This window comes from Erpetoichthys calabaricus, chromosome 13 (genome assembly GCF_900747795.2).
Source record: "Erpetoichthys calabaricus chromosome 13, fErpCal1.3, whole genome shotgun sequence".
Classification (NCBI taxonomy): Eukaryota; Metazoa; Chordata; class Cladistia; order Polypteriformes; family Polypteridae; genus Erpetoichthys; species Erpetoichthys calabaricus.
Genome location: NC_041406.2, coordinates 30,441,783 through 30,462,028, shown reverse-complemented (window position 1 = coordinate 30,462,028; position 20,246 = coordinate 30,441,783). Strand labels below are relative to the sequence as shown.

General features: G+C 39.1%; 1 protein-coding gene across 7 annotated transcripts in view; it reads left to right on the top strand.

Moving 5' to 3' along the window:
• Positions 1-20,246, top strand: part of LOC114643692 (ly6/PLAUR domain-containing protein 2-like) — a 201,288-nt gene that overhangs the window by 157,739 nt on the left and 23,303 nt on the right. Inside the window, exon 3 of one of the 7 annotated variants that reach the window (XM_028818071.2) lies at positions 4,832-5,141. The exons of the other annotated variants lie outside the window; for them this stretch is intronic. Within the exon in view, the coding sequence (XP_028673904.2) occupies positions 4,832-5,022 (191 nt within the window). The 3' untranslated portion in view covers positions 5,023-5,141. Of the gene's footprint in view, positions 1-4,831; positions 5,142-20,246 lie in introns of those variants that run through there. 7 annotated transcript variants of the gene reach the window in all.

Here is a 20,246-nt window from a genome sequence, read left to right as displayed (position 1 = left end):
GTGCCGGTCTGAGGGGGGAGCGTTGCTCTACAGTGAGAGAACAGGACGCCAAGTGGCGGCGTCAGGGCAACATCTCCGCCCTTGTTCTGGTTTATATTTTGCAGGACAGGGCCCAGGAGTGGAATACAGTGCATCCGGAAAATATTCACAACGCATCACTTTTTCCACATTTTGTTATGTTACAGCCTTATTCCAAAATGGATTAAATTCATTTTTTTCCTCAGAATTCTATACACAACACCCCATAATGACAACGTGAAAAAAGTTTACTTGAGGTTTTTGCAAATTTATTAAAAATAAAAAAACTGAAAAATCACATGTACATAAGTATTCACAGCCTTTGCCATGTAGCTCAAAATTGAGCTCAGGTGCATCCTGTTTCCCCTGATCATCCTTGAGATGTTTCTGCAGCTTAATTGGAGTCCACCTGTGGTAAATTCAGTTGACTGGACATGATATGGAAAGGCACACACCTGTCTATATAAGGTCCCACAGTTGACGGTTCATGTCAGAGCACAAACCACGCATGAAGTCAAAGGAATTGTCTGTAGACCTCCGAGACAGGATTGTCTCGAGCCACAAATCTGGGGAAGGTACTTTGGCAAAAAGTGATGCGCTGTGAATACTTTCCGGATGCACTGAATGTCGGCTTCCCGCTGTGGAAGACCTGCCCTCGCGGGACAGGCTGCTGGCCCCTAGGGGTCTCAGTTTGTGGTGGGGTACTGTGGCACGCGGCTGGGGGTGGTACTCAGCCGGGACACCCAAGAGGACCGGAGGAAGGCTCACGCCTCCTCCAGACCATGAGGGGGCGGCCGCCCTGGTTGCTTTGGGGGCCATGGGTGCAGAGCTTTGACGCCCAACCCTGTATGGGTCCATGGTCACCGCCAGGGGGCGCCTGGATGCCTTGGCAGCCCTGGACCTCAGCACTTCCGCCACACCAGGAAGTGCTGGGGGGAAGAGGAGCAGGGACACCCGGAGTGCTTCCGGGGATACAGCCGGCATTTCCGCCACACTGGGGCATGTCGGTGGAAGATTGCCGGAGCACACCTGGAGCACATCCGGGGGAAAAATAAAAGGGGCTGCCTCCCTTCATTCAGGACTGGAGTCGGGTGAGGAGAAGGACTGAGCTTGGTGGAGGCGGCCTGAAGAGAAGAAAGGCAAAGAGTGTGAGAGGCCTGGACTTTGGGGGAGTCTTGGGGGTTTGTTGTGTGTGCACTTACTGATATTTGTAAATAGACTGTAAATAAATGTGTGGTGGTGAATTTACCATATCTACCTGTCTGTGTTCGGTGCTCATTCCACAAACACAACGAAATTACTTTTTGTGACAGCCCCAAGGTGCATTGAAAGAAAAGTCAAATAATTCAAAATATGTCGTATACAGTGTTAAGTGATCAAGTAACCAAAGCAAATTATTATTGCTCAAAGTACAGCAGCATAAATTGTTATTGCACCTGTTAATGATAGTACATTACATATTATATATTGTGGCGATCTGGGTAAATAATAACAGGAGCACTCGCAGCTGTCAGGGCCTCTTCAGTTTTATTTTAGTTAAATTGGTCCTATACAAAAATGGAGCAATCTCATTGACTCCGGGAATCCTCTCCCCCAGCACACCCCTGGAACACCAAAAAAAACAGAAACACACCCCCCACAAGGTGTGTCCGCCCCTTTCAATTAGAAACCTCACCTTCCAGTCCTCCCTTGCCCTCAGACAAGGCTAGAAAGCATTGCCTGCACGTTACAGTATTGTATTACATTAGTATATTGCACATTACCAATATTATTATTGCACATGTTCAATTAAAAATGATCTCAGACTTAGGAGATTCAGAAAGTTTGTCTATCTGTCTGTCACGCAATTACTCACAAACAAATGACAGTTGAACCCTAATCTTAGTGTTAATCGTAAAGCTTATGACCTGATATGTTCTGGAAATTCAAACATTTTACTGGTGGGCAGAAAAGTTGATTATAATTAAAGAATTGATAATCACAAAGATATGGTACTGAAGGGGTTCAGTAAAAATTTACCTAAATAAAATAAATAAAATTCTTTAAGCATTGATCATTCTGAAGGTAGACACACACACATACTCTAGGTCCTGCTAGGGCCTGTTGCAGCTCCTAAGATGTGTGTGTGTGTACTTGTTGCTTTGAGCAGGCTGCTTTTATAAGTTCACACATATGTCTCATGTATCTGTTAACAAGTGTCATTTCACTAAAATAACAAAAAGATCTTAAAAACTAACACAAGGCTAATTTTGAAACAAACTTCATAGGCAGCTTTGCTAGTACAAACCACATAAAGAGGCTTAAGAGTCGTAACATTGCTGCTGTATTATTTTCATACATCAATGTATAAATAAGCGAAGGCAATGGATAGAAATAAGCAAACATGGTCTAAAGCAGTTATGAGCTAATATAAATATGGGCTCAAACAAAATATGTCAAGACTGTTGCATGATTCAAAATACAATTTAACATCCCAAATTGTACAGTGCATGTGTGTTCAGAATTCATAATCAATTGTAAGTTCTTACATTTGTAAACAATGGATGGCAAGTGTAGATCTAGCCTTGTGTAGCATTTTATTTTAAGACTGTATAATAAAAAAAATATCAACAACCTATATTTTAGATATTATTCTGTGTTACACACCTGTCCATTTCATGGCATATTTATTAACAACACTTTAGAGTTTCCCATCATACTAGTCTGTAAGTCTTTGGCATGTGCAAATGTGCCTGTAGAAAATCCACTCGTACACAAGAGTATCACGTAAAGCTCCACATAGGCAGTAACTGCATTAGTTAACCTATTAATTACATATTTCACATTAATGTCCCTTGTCTCAGGTTTACACATCATGTCTGCTCATGACAGCATTCTGTAGTGTGTAGTATTGAATTACATTGACTTGTAAAGAATTCTGATGTAATACACGTGAAACAAATGCAGACATACTGTTTAAAACTATCACCATTGATCTTTCCATTGGCCCAGTTTTTTTGTGTTGCAACATGCTAAGCATGGAAAATCAGAGTTTACGCAACCTAACATTCTTTATAAGCGATGCAAAATCTCATTACATATAGACTTCCAAGTAAATATATTTTTTTAATGTCAACCATTTAGACTCTCTCTAGACACCACAGCAGCTTTCAATGACACAAATTAAATGTCAGGATCAAGTATCAAAATTAAGACTACATTCTTGTTGCCACACTACTATGAAAAGAAATTGAGAATTTTACAAAACTCACCAAGGCACACACTCACATACAGTACAATACAGTACCAAGCAAGGGAACATAAACATGCTCATCATGAAGCTCAAGTTATTTTATTCATTTGAAGTGTTCCAAAGAAATTGCCTCCAGTCAGATATGATCACCAAACTGTGCAGTCACTGTAAATATACTCCTGTCTCAAAACTGTAATGCAAATTTGGTGAAAATACAAACAGTATTAGGATGATGGCAAAAAGGTGCATCACTTATTAGTAAAATGTATAAAATAGAGTGTCACGTACTAACAAGTAGATGATGTGCAAAATGACCAATAAAGAAAATGCAAGACATTTAAAAATCAAGAAGGGTCTACAAGTAGTGATATTATTGTCTTTAAAGAGTTGCAAGAGTGCACCATACATTACAGAATAAATTAGGAAGAATTACCTACATTAGACTGTGGAAAGATACATTATTTAAATAATTCTTGAAAGTATTTATGAAATAGCATGAGTACCATTTTATAGTGTTGTGATCACCAGGGGACATTTCAGCACCCCAAACCGCAGACACAGCCTCACAGATCCCAGTTCCAGTATAAGTAAAAGGTTTACTCACACCAAATACCTTGTGTGAAGGCTTCAAAAGCAACATAAACCAACGCAATTCTTTTCCTTCTTTTTCCTCTCTCTCCTTCCACTCCTCCATGAATGTTTTGTCCTCTTCCACTCCAACTCGTCTGGATGAGGTTGAGCAGCTACTTTTATCTTGAACCTGGTAGTACTTCATATGATAGGGTATAGCCTGATGAAAGAACTTCAAATCAAAATCCCATAAAGTAGGGATGAGGAATACCTGCAGCACCCCCTGGCGTGTCCCACGAAGCCCAACAAGGTTGTTCTATGGGACTACAAAACCCAGTGTGCCTTGTGGGTATTTGCACAGGTAACTTTGCCCAGGGAAGCTGTCTCCTAGTGTGTTGGGGAAGCTTGTAGTCCTGCCAAGTTGTCTGCCCCTGTGCTTCCACTAAACTGGCCTCCCAGCTGGGTACCATTCCTGTGTCCAAACCAGCCGGGATTCCAGTGTACCCTCTGCCACACTGGCATTTTCTGTTTGTCTCCCGATTAAGGTAGAATGATCTTCTCTTGGTTTTATGTGCCTTTGCAGGGCTGGCCTCCCATCCAGGTAAGGAATCTTTCCCCATCTTGGCCGGGATACCCACCCATGCATGCCATCCATCACGGTGTATTGTAATTTGGTGAGATGTATGCTCTGATGCTGTCATCACAGGGTAGTGATGGGGATATAAGAATTTTTTTTCATTCAAATAAAATACATTTAATATGCTAAGTCAAATAAAAATAAAAATCTAGAGCATGAAAATTTTCAAAATTCATTCTAATATTCTTCTGTACATAAACATACTCTGATTTCTCATAATGCCTGATGTGTTGGATGAAGGATATTAAGAGTAGGTTTTAGAAGGGGCTAATGCAAACAGTTCTTTTTATTTCATATTGCTTGATTTAAGTTGCTATAATGTTCATTATACAGTATATCAGAAGGTCTCATATTCTATTATAATTTTTTTCTAGGTGGACAATCTGCTTATGTAAAGTTATGTACCACCAGTCAAGGATGCTCTGCAGCAACACTTCTTAATAGCCAAATTGTGATAACAACATGCTGCACTACTGACTTGTGCAACAGCTCATCTGCATTCAAGATGAACTTCTGGCTCCTGGGACTCTGTGCAGTTTTCATTTTCTTTGTTAGCCGTAGCTAGTAGCCCAATCTCAAATAAAAATAACTCTGTATCACATCATGCAAAGAAAACATTTTAAAATGTAAGAAAAAAATGTGAGGGCTTTTTGTATTAATCAATAAAAAGAAGATTACCCATGTAATTTGGTTTCAATGTTTTCCTTCAGTGTTCTCTTCTGTGTGGAGTTTGCATGTTCTCCCTCCAGGTGCTCTGATTTCCTCCCTCAGTCCAAAGACAAGCAGGTTAGATGGATCGGCAATGCTAAATTGTCCCTTGGTGTGTGTGTTTGTGTGTTCTTGTGTGCCTATCCATATACAGACTCTGGTGTTGTTTCATAATCACCAAGTGCGGCTCTTGTAGCAAAGTGGCCCATTTAACAAAAGTTTTAAATTATATTAAAATCATTCTTAAAGCTTCAATGATAGGTATTTTAATTACTCTGTGTGAAAATCAACTTATTTTACCAAAAATGCAAACATACAGAGCTATTTACAAGTAATTTTAATAAGATTTTAAGTTTTTTTAAGTCTTTTACTCCATGTTGCCCCTGTAGACCAGTTAGAGTACTGAAGGCAGTTTCACACACTTCATCATTCACATTCATTAACTGATATAAATGACTGAGTGCTTGAAAAGATGGAGGCTGGTTGAATCATTGTATGCTGTTTGAAGGAGTGTGAGGACTTTCAGGGGCATGTGTTCAATCTCCAACGATCTCCACAAGGCAGGCCACTGTACACAGTCACAGACAATTTCACACGCTGCATCATTCACATTCATTAACTTTGATATAAATGGCAGAGTGCTTAAAAAATGGTCCATTACTTAATATATTAACTGAAGAAAACGATCTGTAACATTTTATTTTTTGCTAAATTAATTTTAAGAAATCCAAGATTTGCTCTTTTCTACAGACAGAGTAATATAGAAGACCAAAAGAAATAAAAACTGTAAGACAAAATTTATATAAAAAATATAGAGTGCCTAAACCATTTGCATAGATAGTGTCCAATATAAAAAATGAATGCTTGATATTTTTTCATATTTCCTGTATAAAGTAAAATCTCAGATTGAGCCTCTCAATTGGTTACTAAAGAGCCAAAGAGTCTCCACTGGCATAGCAGTCAATGACACAAGTCTTCACATAGATAGATACACCTCTTTTTTGTAAAGAATATGTAAAATCTCCTTAACATTAAAATTCTGACATAAAGTTATTTGCAGATGAATTTGCTGCGGCCAGTTTGGGAGAACTTTTTCCCCCAGTGTCCCATAATCCTTTGTGAGGCCAGCGCGACATCCCCCAGAGCTGTAACAGCCAACGTTGGATGGGATCACCCCCCAGGTATATAATTTTTTATTTTTTATTCATTTTATTGTAATCATTCGGTACATATAGATCAATTTTTACAAAAAATAGGATTGAAAACAAATCAAACCCCACCCCTGAGAATGAGAGCATGGCCAAAGGAGTAAAACTTAAGGCTTGTAAACATGCCTAAATTATTGAGTTTAATAGGGCAAAAAAAAAGATAAATGGAAAAGGAAAAGAAATGCGGAAATAATTATTTCTTCTTATTCTAAAATATTATTGATTACATCCTGCCAGGTTTTGAAAAAATTCTGTACAGATCCCCTAACTGAGAATTTGATTTTTTCCAATTTCAAATAATATAAAACATCGGTTTCCCACTGACTTATTAGAGGAGAGTTAGGATTCTTCCAATTTAACAAAATCAGTCTGCGTGCCAAAAGTGTAGTGAATGCAATCACAGTTTGCTTTTCCTTCTCCACTTCAAGCTCATCTGGAAGAACACCAAACACAGTTGTTAATGGGTTTAGAGGGATTGTGACACCAAGGCTGTCTGAAAGGCACTTAAAAATTTTGGTCCAAAATGATGTTAATTTGGTGCAGGCCCAAAACATGACACCCAGTGAGGTAGGAGCTTGGTTGCAGCGTTCGCAGGTTGGATCTTGCCCTGGAAATATTTTGGACAGTTTTAAGCGAGACAGATGAGCTCGATATATAATTTTGAGTTGAATAATTCTATGCTTTGCACATATGGAGCTCGAGTGAATTCTCTGCATTGCTACCTTCCACTCCTTTTCTGATATATTAATTAAGAGATCTTTTTCCCATTGTCCTCTTGGATCTTTAAAAGGAAGGGACTCTAATAAAATTTTATATATTGCAGAAATGGTGTCTAAGTCCTCGAGTATGTTCATTTATTTGTGTCCAGGTTTTTATGCCTTGTATGTTTGCTGCCCAGTAATAAAACTGAAAATTAGGCAAAGCCATGCCACCTTCTGCCTGAGGTCTTTGTAGGGTCACTCTTCGGATACGTGAATGTTTTGAGTTCCAAATAAATGAGGTTATGGTTGAATCTAATTGCTTAAAAAATTATTTATTGATATATATTGGGATGTTTTGAAATAAAAAAAGAAGCGTAGGAAGGATATTCATCTTAACAACTTTAATTCTTCCGGCTAGAGTGAGATGAAGGGTTGACCATCTATGCAAGTCTTGCTTAATTTTTTCCATACAGACAGCGAAATTTTGTTGATAAAGAGCTTTATGTTTACTTCTGATATTTACCCCTAGGTATTTAAACTGATCTGCTATGGTAAAAGTTAGGGTATCTAATCTGATATTATATGCTTGTGAATTCACTAGAAAGAGTATACTTTTATTCAAATTAATTCTGAGACCAGAGATCTTTTGAAAATCTGAAAGTGTTGTTAAAACTGCAGGCACAGTGTTTTCTGAGTCTGATATATATATAAAACCATATCATCTGTATATAGAGAAATTTTCTGTTCCAGTCCTTCTCGGATATTTACCTGATAAGAATTTCGACAGTGGACCACCAGTGGTTCAATGGCAATTGCAAACAGCAGTGGTGACAAGGGGCATCCTTGTCTGGTGCCACTTTCTAATTTAAAGTAGTCTGAACAAATGTTGTTAATACAAACTGCAGCTTCTGGACTGGTATACAGTAGTTTGATCCATGCACAAATATTCGGGCCAAACCCAAATTTCTCCAATGCAGTGAAAAGGTAGTTCCATTCAATCATATCAAATGCTTTTTCTGCATCCAATGATAATAATATCTCTGGGGTGTTTGACTTTGCTGGTGAATATATTACATTAAACAGGCGTCGGAGATTGGAAGATAAATGTCGGCCTTTAATAAATCCAGTTTGATCCTGTGATATTACTGAAGGTAGCACTTTCTCCATCCTTCTAGCTATAATTTTTGAGAGTATCTTAACATCATTATTCAGAAGTGAAATTGGTCTGTATGATGCACATTGTAACAAGTCCTTATTTTGTTTAGGAAAGACGGTGATTAATGCTTGATGAAAAGTTTGAGGTAGAATTTAATTGTCTCTAGCTTCTGTAAATGTTGCCAATAAAAGGGGAGCTAGCTGAGTGGAGAATTTCTTATAAAATTCTATAGGGTAGACATCAGGGCCTGCTGATTTCCCACCGTGAATTGGCTTTATAGCATCTTGTAGTTCTGATAGGGTCAGAGGTTTATCCAGTTCCTCGGCACTAAAAGTATCTATTTGTGGTATCTGTAATGTATCCAGAAATGCATTAGATTGTGTGTTGTCTTCTTTAAACTCAGTAGAATATAAGGTTTTATAGTAGTCTCTAAATGTGTGCATTATATTTTTATGGTCAATGATTTCATCTCCATTAGTGTTGATGATTACTGGGATTGCATTGCGAACTTCTTGCTTGTGGATTTGTTGAGCTAAAAGCTTATTAGCTTTTTCTCCGTGTTCATAGTAATGATGTCTTGATTTATAAATAAGTTGTTCAGTTTCTTTAGTTGTCAAGATGCTGAGTTCTGTATGCAGAGCCTGCCATTTCCTATGAAGAGCCTCACTTGGACGCCTGGCTTGTTCTTCATCTATTCTAGTAATTTCGCTTCTTAGCTCTGACACTTTCTTGGTTTCTAATTTATTTCTGTGGGAAAGATATGAAATAATCTGTCCAATTAAGAAGGCCTTTAGAGTTTCCCCGAGTGTTCCTGCAGAGACCTCTGAGGGTGTGTTTGTCTCTATGAAGAAGCTAATTTGTTTGGATATAAATTCTGTACAGTTCTCATCTGCTAATATAAGTGGGTTAAGGCGCCATCTGCGAGGTGAGTGTGGGGGGCATAATGATTTTAGCTCCAAAACTAGAGGTGCATGGTCAGAGATAACAATTGTGTCGTATTTACAAGATTTAATCGTAGGCAAGAAATTATTATCTATAAAGAAATAATCGATTCTTGAGTAGCTATAATGCACTGGTGAGTAGAACGAATATGTTCTTGAGTTTGGGTTTAGAAACCTCCAGGGGTCTGATAAGTTTTGGTCGGTTACAAACTGAGCAATTGTCTTTGCAGTGTTAGATGTCGTCCCCCCTGTGGCAGGTGTCCTGTCTAAGACTGGATTTAAAACACAATTAAAGTCCCCAGCCATTATAATTTTATGAGTGTTCACATTGGGAATGGATGCAAATAGATTTTGCATGAATTCCTTATCATCGACATTGGGTGCATAAACATTTATCAAAATCATTTTACAGTTAAATAAGTTGCCCATGACCATCACATATCTCCCTTCAGGATACGAAACTACATCTGATGCTACAAATGGAACTGTTCTACGTATGAGAATTCCTACACCTCTAGTTTTCTTTGTAAAGCTAGAATGGAATATTTGGCCAGTCCCGTTTTTTTGAAGTCTGGACTGATCCTTGCTTAGTAAGTGGGTTTCCTGTAAAAATACTACTTTAGCGTTTAAGCCTGTTAGGTGAGAGCATACTTTCTTTCTCTTTAATTTGTGATTCAGGCCTTTAACATTCCAGCTCACAAAATTAACTGTCCCATCATGGAGACATTGATTCTGAATTTTTAATGTCATTTTATAGTCTTAACTGGTAGTGAGGCAGTTTAATCTAATTTCCAATTTCCCCACGAGTTATTGCCTTATAGCCTATTGTTGCGTTGATAGTTACAATTATAAGGATTAAAAGGATAGATTAGATATAGCCTGCTCTCCTTCTCTCCCCCCTTATCCCCCCACCCCCCCCCCATTTTGCCTCCCCACATGAGGCTAGACCCCACTTCAAAATGCTGATCATTTGCATCACAAACTCTGTGGGACTTACAGATCAGCAAATAATGCAGGTTCTCAAAATTTTGTTTTTATGAAAACTATACAGCATAAATAACAAGTTATCTGTGCTTGTCGCCAAATGTGCAGGTCAATCTTTGAGTTTCACGTCAGTATAAGAGAAGGAGACGTGTGCCCTATTCATGCGTAATTAGCTATGTGGAGATAAAAAACAAACCTTGAAGGAGCTTGACGCTCCCTCCCCCAATACAAGAGACTCTGAAATAATAATAATAACAAAATATTTATTATAATTTACAAGACATTTCTATCTTTTTCATAGAAGATAAAGTGCAAAGCATCAGTACAGACAGTTTGGAAATCCTTCAGTGCGACAGAACAAGCCAGAGGCTTCAATCACACGCCACTTTGAATTTTCAGCCTTTAAAAGACCTATATATTTTTCTGACTTTTGACTGCGTACTTTCTTCTTTGATCTCATGGAGGCACGGTGGTGCAGAGGTTGGCACTGCTGCCACACAGCTCAGGATCACCTTTTTTCTACAATAATTGGTCCAGTATAGATGGCAGATGTTTCCCTAGCACTCAGGGACACTTTAAAGATAATTGCACTATTATAATCCAGTCATATCTAATTCAATTCATCCTTCCCCTTTGGCTTCAATGTATTTCACAGAGTTCGACGATATTCACAAACACTTCCGTGATTTCTCTGAACTCGAGACAAAGCGAACACCGTGCAGTTTGACTATCACTACTGAAGAACTGGCCATTACTTGTCAAAGACAGGTAACAGAATAATTAAAAAATATATGCTATCTCTTGCCCTATGTACCTTTCTAGAGTGCACTCCCGTAAAGTCTGCTTCTCAGACTCTGTCATTATTTTCAAAGCAGCTTTCTCACCTCTGGTCCAGTTTGAAGGCGACCCTCCCAGCATGCCTCATACGCCTTTACTTACACTTGCACTTCCTCTTTCATCGTGTCACCAAAGCCAAAGTGACTAATCATGCCAAAGTCAAACTGATCAATTAGAGGGCCTGAACACACACAGCCTTAGTGTTTTATTATACAGCAGATTTGAATATACCTTGCCATCATTTTCATCTGCAGGGGTCATTTTATGCAAACTTTATCAATGTTGCATGGATATGATCAATACATGTTTATTAACATGGAATAATTTCTAAAATGATGCAGCTTTGTGTAGGTACACAAGTGGTAGCTACAGGGACATTTTCTCATAAAATGAAAATGAATATGCAGATTCTTCAAACAGTAAAAGTCTTTGTTTTCCAGAAGAATAGTCTGACATAGTGGTTAAGACTTTGTACTTCAAACCCTGAGGTAGTGGGTTCAAATCCCACTACTGACACTGTGAGGCCATTTAGTAAGTAACATCACCTGCTTGTGTTCCTTATGGAAAACCAAATGTAACCAATCATATCTCTCACATGTTATGTCTATCCACTAACAGATCAAAGGATAGGTTTCATAATCAGTAGGTTTCAAGGTCAGAATTTCAAAGTGTGTTCCAGACACGGGCATGCTAAAATGGTGATAATAGGAATGATAGGTAAATTTTAGAATCAATATACCGTATATACTCGATTATAAGCAGAGTTTTTCAGCACCCTCAGCTTATATTTGAGTCAGGTCCCGCTGCCCCTGCCAACCCAACAGAAAGCTGGAGTGTACAGTACACACACACACACACGCGCGTGCGCGCGAGAGAGAGAGAGAGAGACACACACACACACACACACACATGCATGCGAGAGAGAGAGACACACACACACATGCGCACGTGAGAGAGAGAGAGCGCAAGCGAGAGAGATACCATATTGTTTTTGTTGACCCTCTTCTCCATTTATAGAGCTAGTTTATTGCTTTTCTTTGAAATAAATACTCAAAAACATTTAACCTACTGATGCCTCAATTAATGTATGGTAATTTTATTGGTATTTATTTTGATTATTGAAACTTACCAGTAGCTGATGCATTTCCCACCCTAGGCTTATACTTGAGTCAATAAGTTTTTCCAGTTTTTCCAGTTTTTGTAGGTAAAATTAGGTACTTCGGCTTATACTCGAGTCGGCTTATACTCGAGTATATACGTTACTTCTACTTCATTGAATTTCTGATATTTGACTAGTCAGTTTAGTTTAAAGTAATAAGTATAATTTACATAGTTACAGATTATTGGTCTGCAATGAAAAAAATATTATAATGATATAATTATTGTAAATCATGGCCTCCTCCTTGCCTCACTATTTTGGAGCAATAGGCCCTTTACAAACCTAGAGGAACATTACATTCTTTACATTTATGGCCCTACTTATTGACCTTTTAGAACAATCAGCAAACCTGTAAGGTAAGACCGTATTCCTTATAACTGGTGTGCCATCTGTTCTAAATTGCAGTCCCTTGGGTACCAGTCTTGTTATAATTTTTTCACTTTTGACATAAATTTTGTTCTTTATAAAGAAAAGTCAAAACTCAAACATGTCATTTTCTGAGAGACACATTCGGCAGAAAAATTTTCACTGAAATGTTTGTGAACGCTAGCTGTCATATGCTGACATTTCGTATGTGTGTATGTCATATGTATGTATGTCATACACAAACATCTTGAGCTGTACTTAAATTCTGCATGTAACTACTATTCAAGTTTTAAGGCTGCGTACTGTCTGATGAACAGCATAGAAAGTATACCTGTAGATATCAGGAAAATGAACGAAAATGAATGAAGGCAATACCCTGGACTGGCTTATGGCTTCAAAATGGGCATGCACCATTTTGATTCTTGAGCGCTTGCTGTGTGCTGAGGTGCTGCAAACTTCTTTATGTCAAATTTGAAACTTTTAAAACTACTGTTTCTCACATTTTATAAAAGTAGAATCTAAATAAAGCACTGAATATTTGTGCAGTTCTTAAGGTTCATACCTAACTTTTAAGTATTGTTATTTTGTAATATTAAAAATAAAAAGTTACATGAACTTGCCACTTTTGGTGATTGCTTTGTTGCCTTACTCCACATTCTGAGTCTGGGCAATTCAAAGAGAGACCCCTCTCCAGGTATGGTTGGGCATGCAGTGGGTGTCAAAAAAAGGGGGATAAATACAATACAATGCACAGTACAGAACACAAGTAATTCTCAATACAATATAACAGTGCAATAGAAATATTACAAGTACAGAACAGAATTTAACAGTAAATGATATTACATAATACAATTTGGATTTCTTCAGAATATCCTAAACAGAATATCCTATGGAGTTCAGTTAAATCAGTCATTCACAAAAGGAAAGAGTATGGCACAGCTGTAAATCTGCCTAGAGCAGGACACCCACAAAAACTGAGTGATTGTGCAAAAGAAGACTATTGAGGGAAACCACCAAGGGACCTATGAAAAGTGAAGGAGGTACAAGCTTCAGTGGTTAAGTTTGGAGAGACTGTGCATACAACCACTTTGTTCAGGTGCTTCATCAGATTCAGCTTTCTGGGCAAAGAGAAAAAACACACGTGGTATCTTGGGTGGTGTCTGCCAGAAGGCAAATGGGACACTCTGAAGTTGACTGGAAGAAGTCATTGACTATGACCTGAAGAGGCCAAAATTGAGATTTTTGTCCATCAGACTAAACACCATGCTCGAAAACTGCACCTTATCAAAAACACACCATCTCCACCATCAAGCATGGTTGTGGCAGCATCATGCTGTTTGGATGTATCTCTGCAGCAGGCCCTCGTAGGCTTGTGAAAGTAAAATGATTGCCGCAAAATATAGGAAAGTCCTGGAGAAAATTCTGATGCAGTCTGTAAGAAACCTGAACCTTGTTTTCCATCAAGACAATAACCTCAATTATAAATCCAAAACTACACAGGAATTACTTCAAAACAACAGTGTTAATGTTCTGGATTGGCCAAGTAAGAATCCAGATCACAATTCAATTGAGAATTTGTGGTGGGACTTGAAAAGGCTGATCACTTTCGATCTCCATTTAACAAAACAAAATTTGAACAGTTTTGAAGAGAAGAATGAGGAAAAATGGCAGGGTCCAGATTGGCAAAGCTAACAGAGAAGACCCGTGTAATATTTTTTTAATTTAATTTCTCTTTAATAAAAGCACTGAATCGCTTTTGCAACAACCCCTTGCTAAATGTGTGTGTCTTCATCTTGGCTTATGACTATTGATGGTCCTGTGTTGAAGAGGATCCTGGAAGCATGAAGGAAACAAACCCCAGGCAGGGTGCCTGCCCACCACAGCAAGTCTGTTATGAAATAGTTAAATAAAATAATATGTTCTCTAATGACTCATCAAAAGGCGATGCCAGTAATCTCCATTACACATCATTCACCGCATTCTCTGGAGTCTCACCCAACGGCCATCTCAAACTGGTTTTTGGATAATTTGTTGTGCCTCCTTGAATTGTGAAATACGCCCATTCTTTAAATGTTTGATAATTTGCTTGTATGACACCAATAACACACACCTCACATTCTTGCACGTACCAACAAAATTCCTCCCCATGAATGCTGCATACAAGTTTTGAGCAACCTTATCCCCATTCTCAGTTTCAGTAGTAACATGTTTGAAAGTATAAGCCTCGGGTTAACTGACTTCTCTTCTTCTAAAAATATCATTTAGGGTGCACAACTAACAGGGATTGTGATTATGTGTCTTACAACCATGACTATGATGAAAAACATTGTTTTTGTTTTGTAGGTTCAATTAAATAAATTAATGAATTGTTACATTTTTAAATTTTATTGTAAGCTGCCCGCAAAGCAAACTGAAAAGTGTACAAAGCAGTATAGCATAAAAAATAAAACTGCAACACAAGAAAGCACAAGAAAACACAAAGATTGTATGCATCCTAGTTAAAATGTGATCAAAAGGCAATGAACCAGATGGATATAAATGTCAGTATACACTAATATAACATAATAAGAAATCTGACAAAAAAGAGGGGGCCATTCAGTCCATCAAGCTCATTTGATCAGCTAATAGCTAAGCTGTCCCAATATCTCATCCAGATACTTCTTAAAGGTTGTTAAGGTTCATCCTTCAACTACATGTCTCAATAGTTTGTTACAGATTCCCACAACTCTTTGTGTAAAGAAGAGCTTCAGGGATTTAGTCCTAAATGTGTTTCCCCTGGGATGCAATTGGTTGCTCTCCTTTGCACAGTGTTAGGTGCTGCTATGTCTTTGTTGTAGCATGGTGACCAGAACTGCACTCAATACTCCAGATTGTCTCTCTAGTTTTTTATATACTCTGAGCATAACATACCTCAATTTATATTCAACAGTTTTAAAGATATAATCTAAAATTTCATTTCTGTTTTTAATTGCTTCTGCACTTTGGTTAGATAATAAAAAATGTTGTGTCAACATAAACCACTAAATCCTTTTCAGAGGTTGTTTCCTGTATGACAGGGTCTCCCATCTTGCATTTAGAGTTGATGTTCCCTTTGCCCACATGTAACACTTTGCACCTTTCTGCATTAAAGTGCACCCAGCTCTGATGCTTGTCCAGATCTTTCTGAAATTTTATTTCTGCCTCCTCAGTGTCTGCCACTCTGGAAATGTTCATAAAATCTGCGAACAAGTTTACCAACTATATCTGAAACTATGCCATTAATATAAATCAGAAAAAGTAACAGTCCCAGGACAGACCCCTGAAGGACTTCACTGATGACCTCACTCCATGTAGAGCACTAACTTGAGATGTAGTTTTGTAGGTTCCTTCTGATGCCTACAGCTTCGAGTTTTGGAATTATTCTTTGGTGTGGGACAGTATCAAATGGATTTGGAAAGTCTAAGTAAAGGATGTGCTTTGCTTTTGTCAACTATTGCAGCTGCCTGATCAAAAACATCTAAACAATTGGTTTGGCGAGATCTGCTTCTCATAAACCCTTGCTGGCTGTTACTTAGTATATTGTTTTCACAGAGGTACTTTTATAATTTATTTGTTATTACAGTTTCCATAATTTTGCATGAAACAGAATTAAGACTTACTGGTGTGTAATTACCAGGATCCATTTTCTCCCCCTTCTAGAAAACTGGAGTCACATTTGCAATTTTCCAGTCCTCAGCAACTTTTCCTTTCTCAAGTAACTGCTCAAGTATACCTAATAAAAGTGTATAGATTATGTCAATCATCTCAATACAACTGGTAAAATCCCATCAGGGCCAGGGGTTTTATTAGTCTGAAGGTTCTGAAGCACATCTGACTCTTCTGTTGCAAAATGTATCAACTCAGGGCTTGTTTTAACTTCTGCATGGGGCATGCCAATTGTTTTTTCCTATAATAGTGCAAGAAATATTTAATCAGTTCATTTCCTATTTTTCATTTTCAATGATTTCTCCTTTTGTGCCCTTTAGGGTTTGTAAATCCTCTGTTTTTAACTAGAGTACTACTCAAAAAGTTGCTTGCTGCTGGTTTTGGCTTCACTAGCAATTTTGTTTTCTGTTTCTCTTTTAACCTTCAAATGCTTTTTTTGATTTATTCATGTAATGTCCAGTATTCCTCAAAGGCAGAATTATTTGGCTGATATATATTTGGACTGCATTAGTTTTGTAGGTAAAGATGAAGTCCATTTTAAAATAATGAAATACATGTACAATTGATTTCAGCACCGGATGAAGCCCTTGTGGATCTCTAGGCGTGACTCACCGCTGGCACCACCCTCTTCCAAAGAAGTAAAAAAAAAACCACAATGCCAAAATGAATGCAATCAGTGTATGTAAAAACCACCAATGTCTTTGTTTAATACCACAGCGCAAAGTAAAGGCAAACTCAAGATGTGTAAAGTTGCATTTAATGGTAATTAAACAATAATAATGGTTGAACTTATTTTTTCAACCACCATTTTTAAAACAGTTTACAATGAAGTTGAATTTTTAAAAACTGTAGTGGTAAAATACACATATCTAACATTTCCTTTTGGTATCATTAATATCCGCAGTAACCCAGCCACAGGGGATGCACAAACCGTTGTGTTTCTTCATGCTGGTCCCAAATGGGGAGGGTTACGTGAGGAAGGGCATCCAGTGTAAAACGTTGACAAATCAACATGCAATACAGATTTCCATACTGGATAGGTCGAGTCCTGGATAAACAACAAGTGCCACCAGTACTGTTAACCAAAAGGGTGCTCGCGGAAATTGGGCTACTGTTGGCCGAAGAAGGAAAAGAAGAGCAGGGAGATGTGTCCGGAGGAAAGAGAAGAGGAGGAAGGTAAAGAGAGTGGAACTGAGGGTAGGAACTTTGAATGTTGGCAGTATGACTGGTAAGGAGAGAGAGTTATCCAATATGATGGAGAGAAGGAAGGCTGATATATTGTGTGTGCAAGAGATTAAATGAAAGGGAAGTAAGGCCAGGTGGATCAGAGGTGGGTTCAAATTGTTCTATCATGGTGTGGATGGGAGGAGAAATGGGGTAGGGGTTATTCTGATGGAACAGTATGTCGAGACTGTTTTGAAGTGAAAAGTGTGTCAGACAGAGTAATGATTATGAAGCTGGAAATTGGAGATGTGATGATGAATGTTGTTAGTGCATATTCCCCACACGTTGGTTGTGCAATGGATGAGAAAGAAGATTTCTGCAGTGAGTTGGATGAAGTGATGAACAGTGTATCCAAGGGACAGAAAATGGTGATTGGAGAGGATTTCAATGGAGAAGTTGGTGAATGGAACAGAGGAGACGAAGAGGTGATGGGTAGATATGGTGTCAAGGAGAGGAATGAAGAAGGTCAGATGATAGTGGACTTTGCAAAAAGGGTGGGCATGGCTGTGGTGAATATGTATTTTAAGAAGAGGGAGGAACATAGGGTGACGTACAAGAGTGGAGGAAGATGCACACAGGTAGATTACATCCTATGCAGTAGAGTCAATCTGAAGGAGATTAAAGACTGCAAAGTGGTGGCAGGGGAAAGTGCAGTTAGACAGCATAGAATGGTGGTCTGTTGGATGACATTGATCAAGAAGAGGAGGAGAGTGAGGGCAGAGCCAAGGATCAAATGGTGGAAGTTGAAAAAGGAAGACTGCAAGTTTGAGTTTAGGGAGGAGGTGAGACAGGCACTGGGTGGCAGTGAAGAGTTACCAGATAGTTGGGAAACTACAGCAGAAGTAGTAAGGGTGACAGCAAGAAGGGTGCTTGGCGTGACATCTGGACAGAGGAAGGAGGAAAAGGAAACCTGGTGGTGGAACAGGGAATTACAGGAGAGTATACAGAGGAAGGGGATGGCGAAGAAGAAGTGGGATACTCAGAGAAACGCTGAAATTAGACAAGAGAAACAAGGAGATAAGGCACAAGGTGAAGAGAGAGGTGGTGAAGGCTAAAGAAAAGGTGTGTAAATATGTTGTATGAGAGGTTGGACATTAAGGAGGGAGAAAAGGACCTGTACCAATTGGCTAGACAGAGGGACCGAGCTGGGAAAGATGTGCATCAGGTTAGGGTGATAAAGGATAAAGATGGAAACATACTCACAAGTGAGGAAGGTGTGTTGAGAAGATGGAAAGATTACTTTGAGAGGCTGATGAATGAAGACAATGAGAGAGAGAAGGCTGGATGATGTGGGGATTAGCAAGGAGGAAGTAAGGACAGCTATGAAGAGGATGAAGAATGGAAAAGCCGTTGGTCCAGATGACATACCTGTGGAAGAATGGAGGTGTTTAGGAGAGATGACAGTGGAGTTTTTAACCAGATTGTTTAATGGAATCTTGGAAAGTGAGAGAATGCCTGAGGAGTGGAGAAGAAGTGTACTGGTGCAGATATTTAAGAATAAGGGGGATGTTCAGGACTGTAGTAACTATAGGGGAATAAACTTGATTAGCCACAGCATGAAGTTATGGGAAAGAGTAGTGGAAACTAGGTTAAGAAGTGAGGTGATGATTAGTGAGCAGCAGTATGGTTTCATGCCAAGAAAGAGAACCACAGATGCAATGTTTGTTCTGAGGGTATTGACGGAGAAGTAGAGAAGGCATGAAGGAGTTGCATTGTGTCTTTGTGGACCTGGAGAAAGTATATGTCAGGGTATCTCAAGAGGAGCTGTGGTATTGTATGAGGAAGTCGGGAGTGGCAGAGAAGTATGTAAGAGTTGTACAGGATATGTACGAGGGAAGTGTGACAGTGGTGAGGTCTGTAATAGGAGTGATGAATGTATTCAATATAGAAGTGGGATTACATTAGAGATCGTCTCTGAGCCCTTTCTTATTTGCAATGGTGATGGACAGGTTGACAGATGAGATTAGACAGGAGTCTAAATAGGGAGTAGAATTGGCAAAGGTGGATGAGTTTAAATACTTGGGATCAACAGTACAGAGTAAAGGGGATTCTGGAAGAGAGGTGAAAAAGAGAGTTCATGCAGGGTGGAATGGGTGGAGAAGAGTGTCAGGAGTAATTTGTGACAGATGGGTATCAGCAAGAGTGAAAGGGAAAGTCTACAGGATGGTAGTGAGACCAGTTTGTTATATGGGTTGAAGACGGTGGCACTAACCAGAAAGCAGAAGACAGAGCTGGAGGTGGCAGAGTTAAAGATGCTAATATTTGCATCGGCTGTGACGAGGATGGACAGGATTAGAAATGAGGACATTATAGGGTCGGCTTCAGGTTGGACGGTTGGGAGACAAAGTCAGAGAGGTGAGATTGCGTTGGTTTATACATGTGCAGAGGAGAGATGCTGAGTATACTGGGAAAAGGATGTTAAAGATAGAGCTGCCAGGGAAGAGGAAAAGAGGAAGGCCTAAGAGACGATTTATGGATGTGGTGAGAGAAGACATGCAGGTGATGGGTGTGACAGAACAAGATGCAGAAGAAGATGATCCGCTGTGGCAACCCCTAATGGGAGCAGCCGAAAGAAGAAGAATATTAATCATCCATCCATCCATTTTCCAACCCGCTGAATCCGAACACAGGGTCACGGGGGTCTGCTGGAGCCAATCCCAGCCAACACAGGGCACAAGGCAGGAACCAATCCCGGGCAGGGTGACAACCCACTGCAGGACACACACAAACACACCCACACACCAAGCACACACTAGGGCCAATTTAGAATCACCAATCCACCTAATCTACATGTCTTTGGACTGAGGGAAGAAACCGGAGT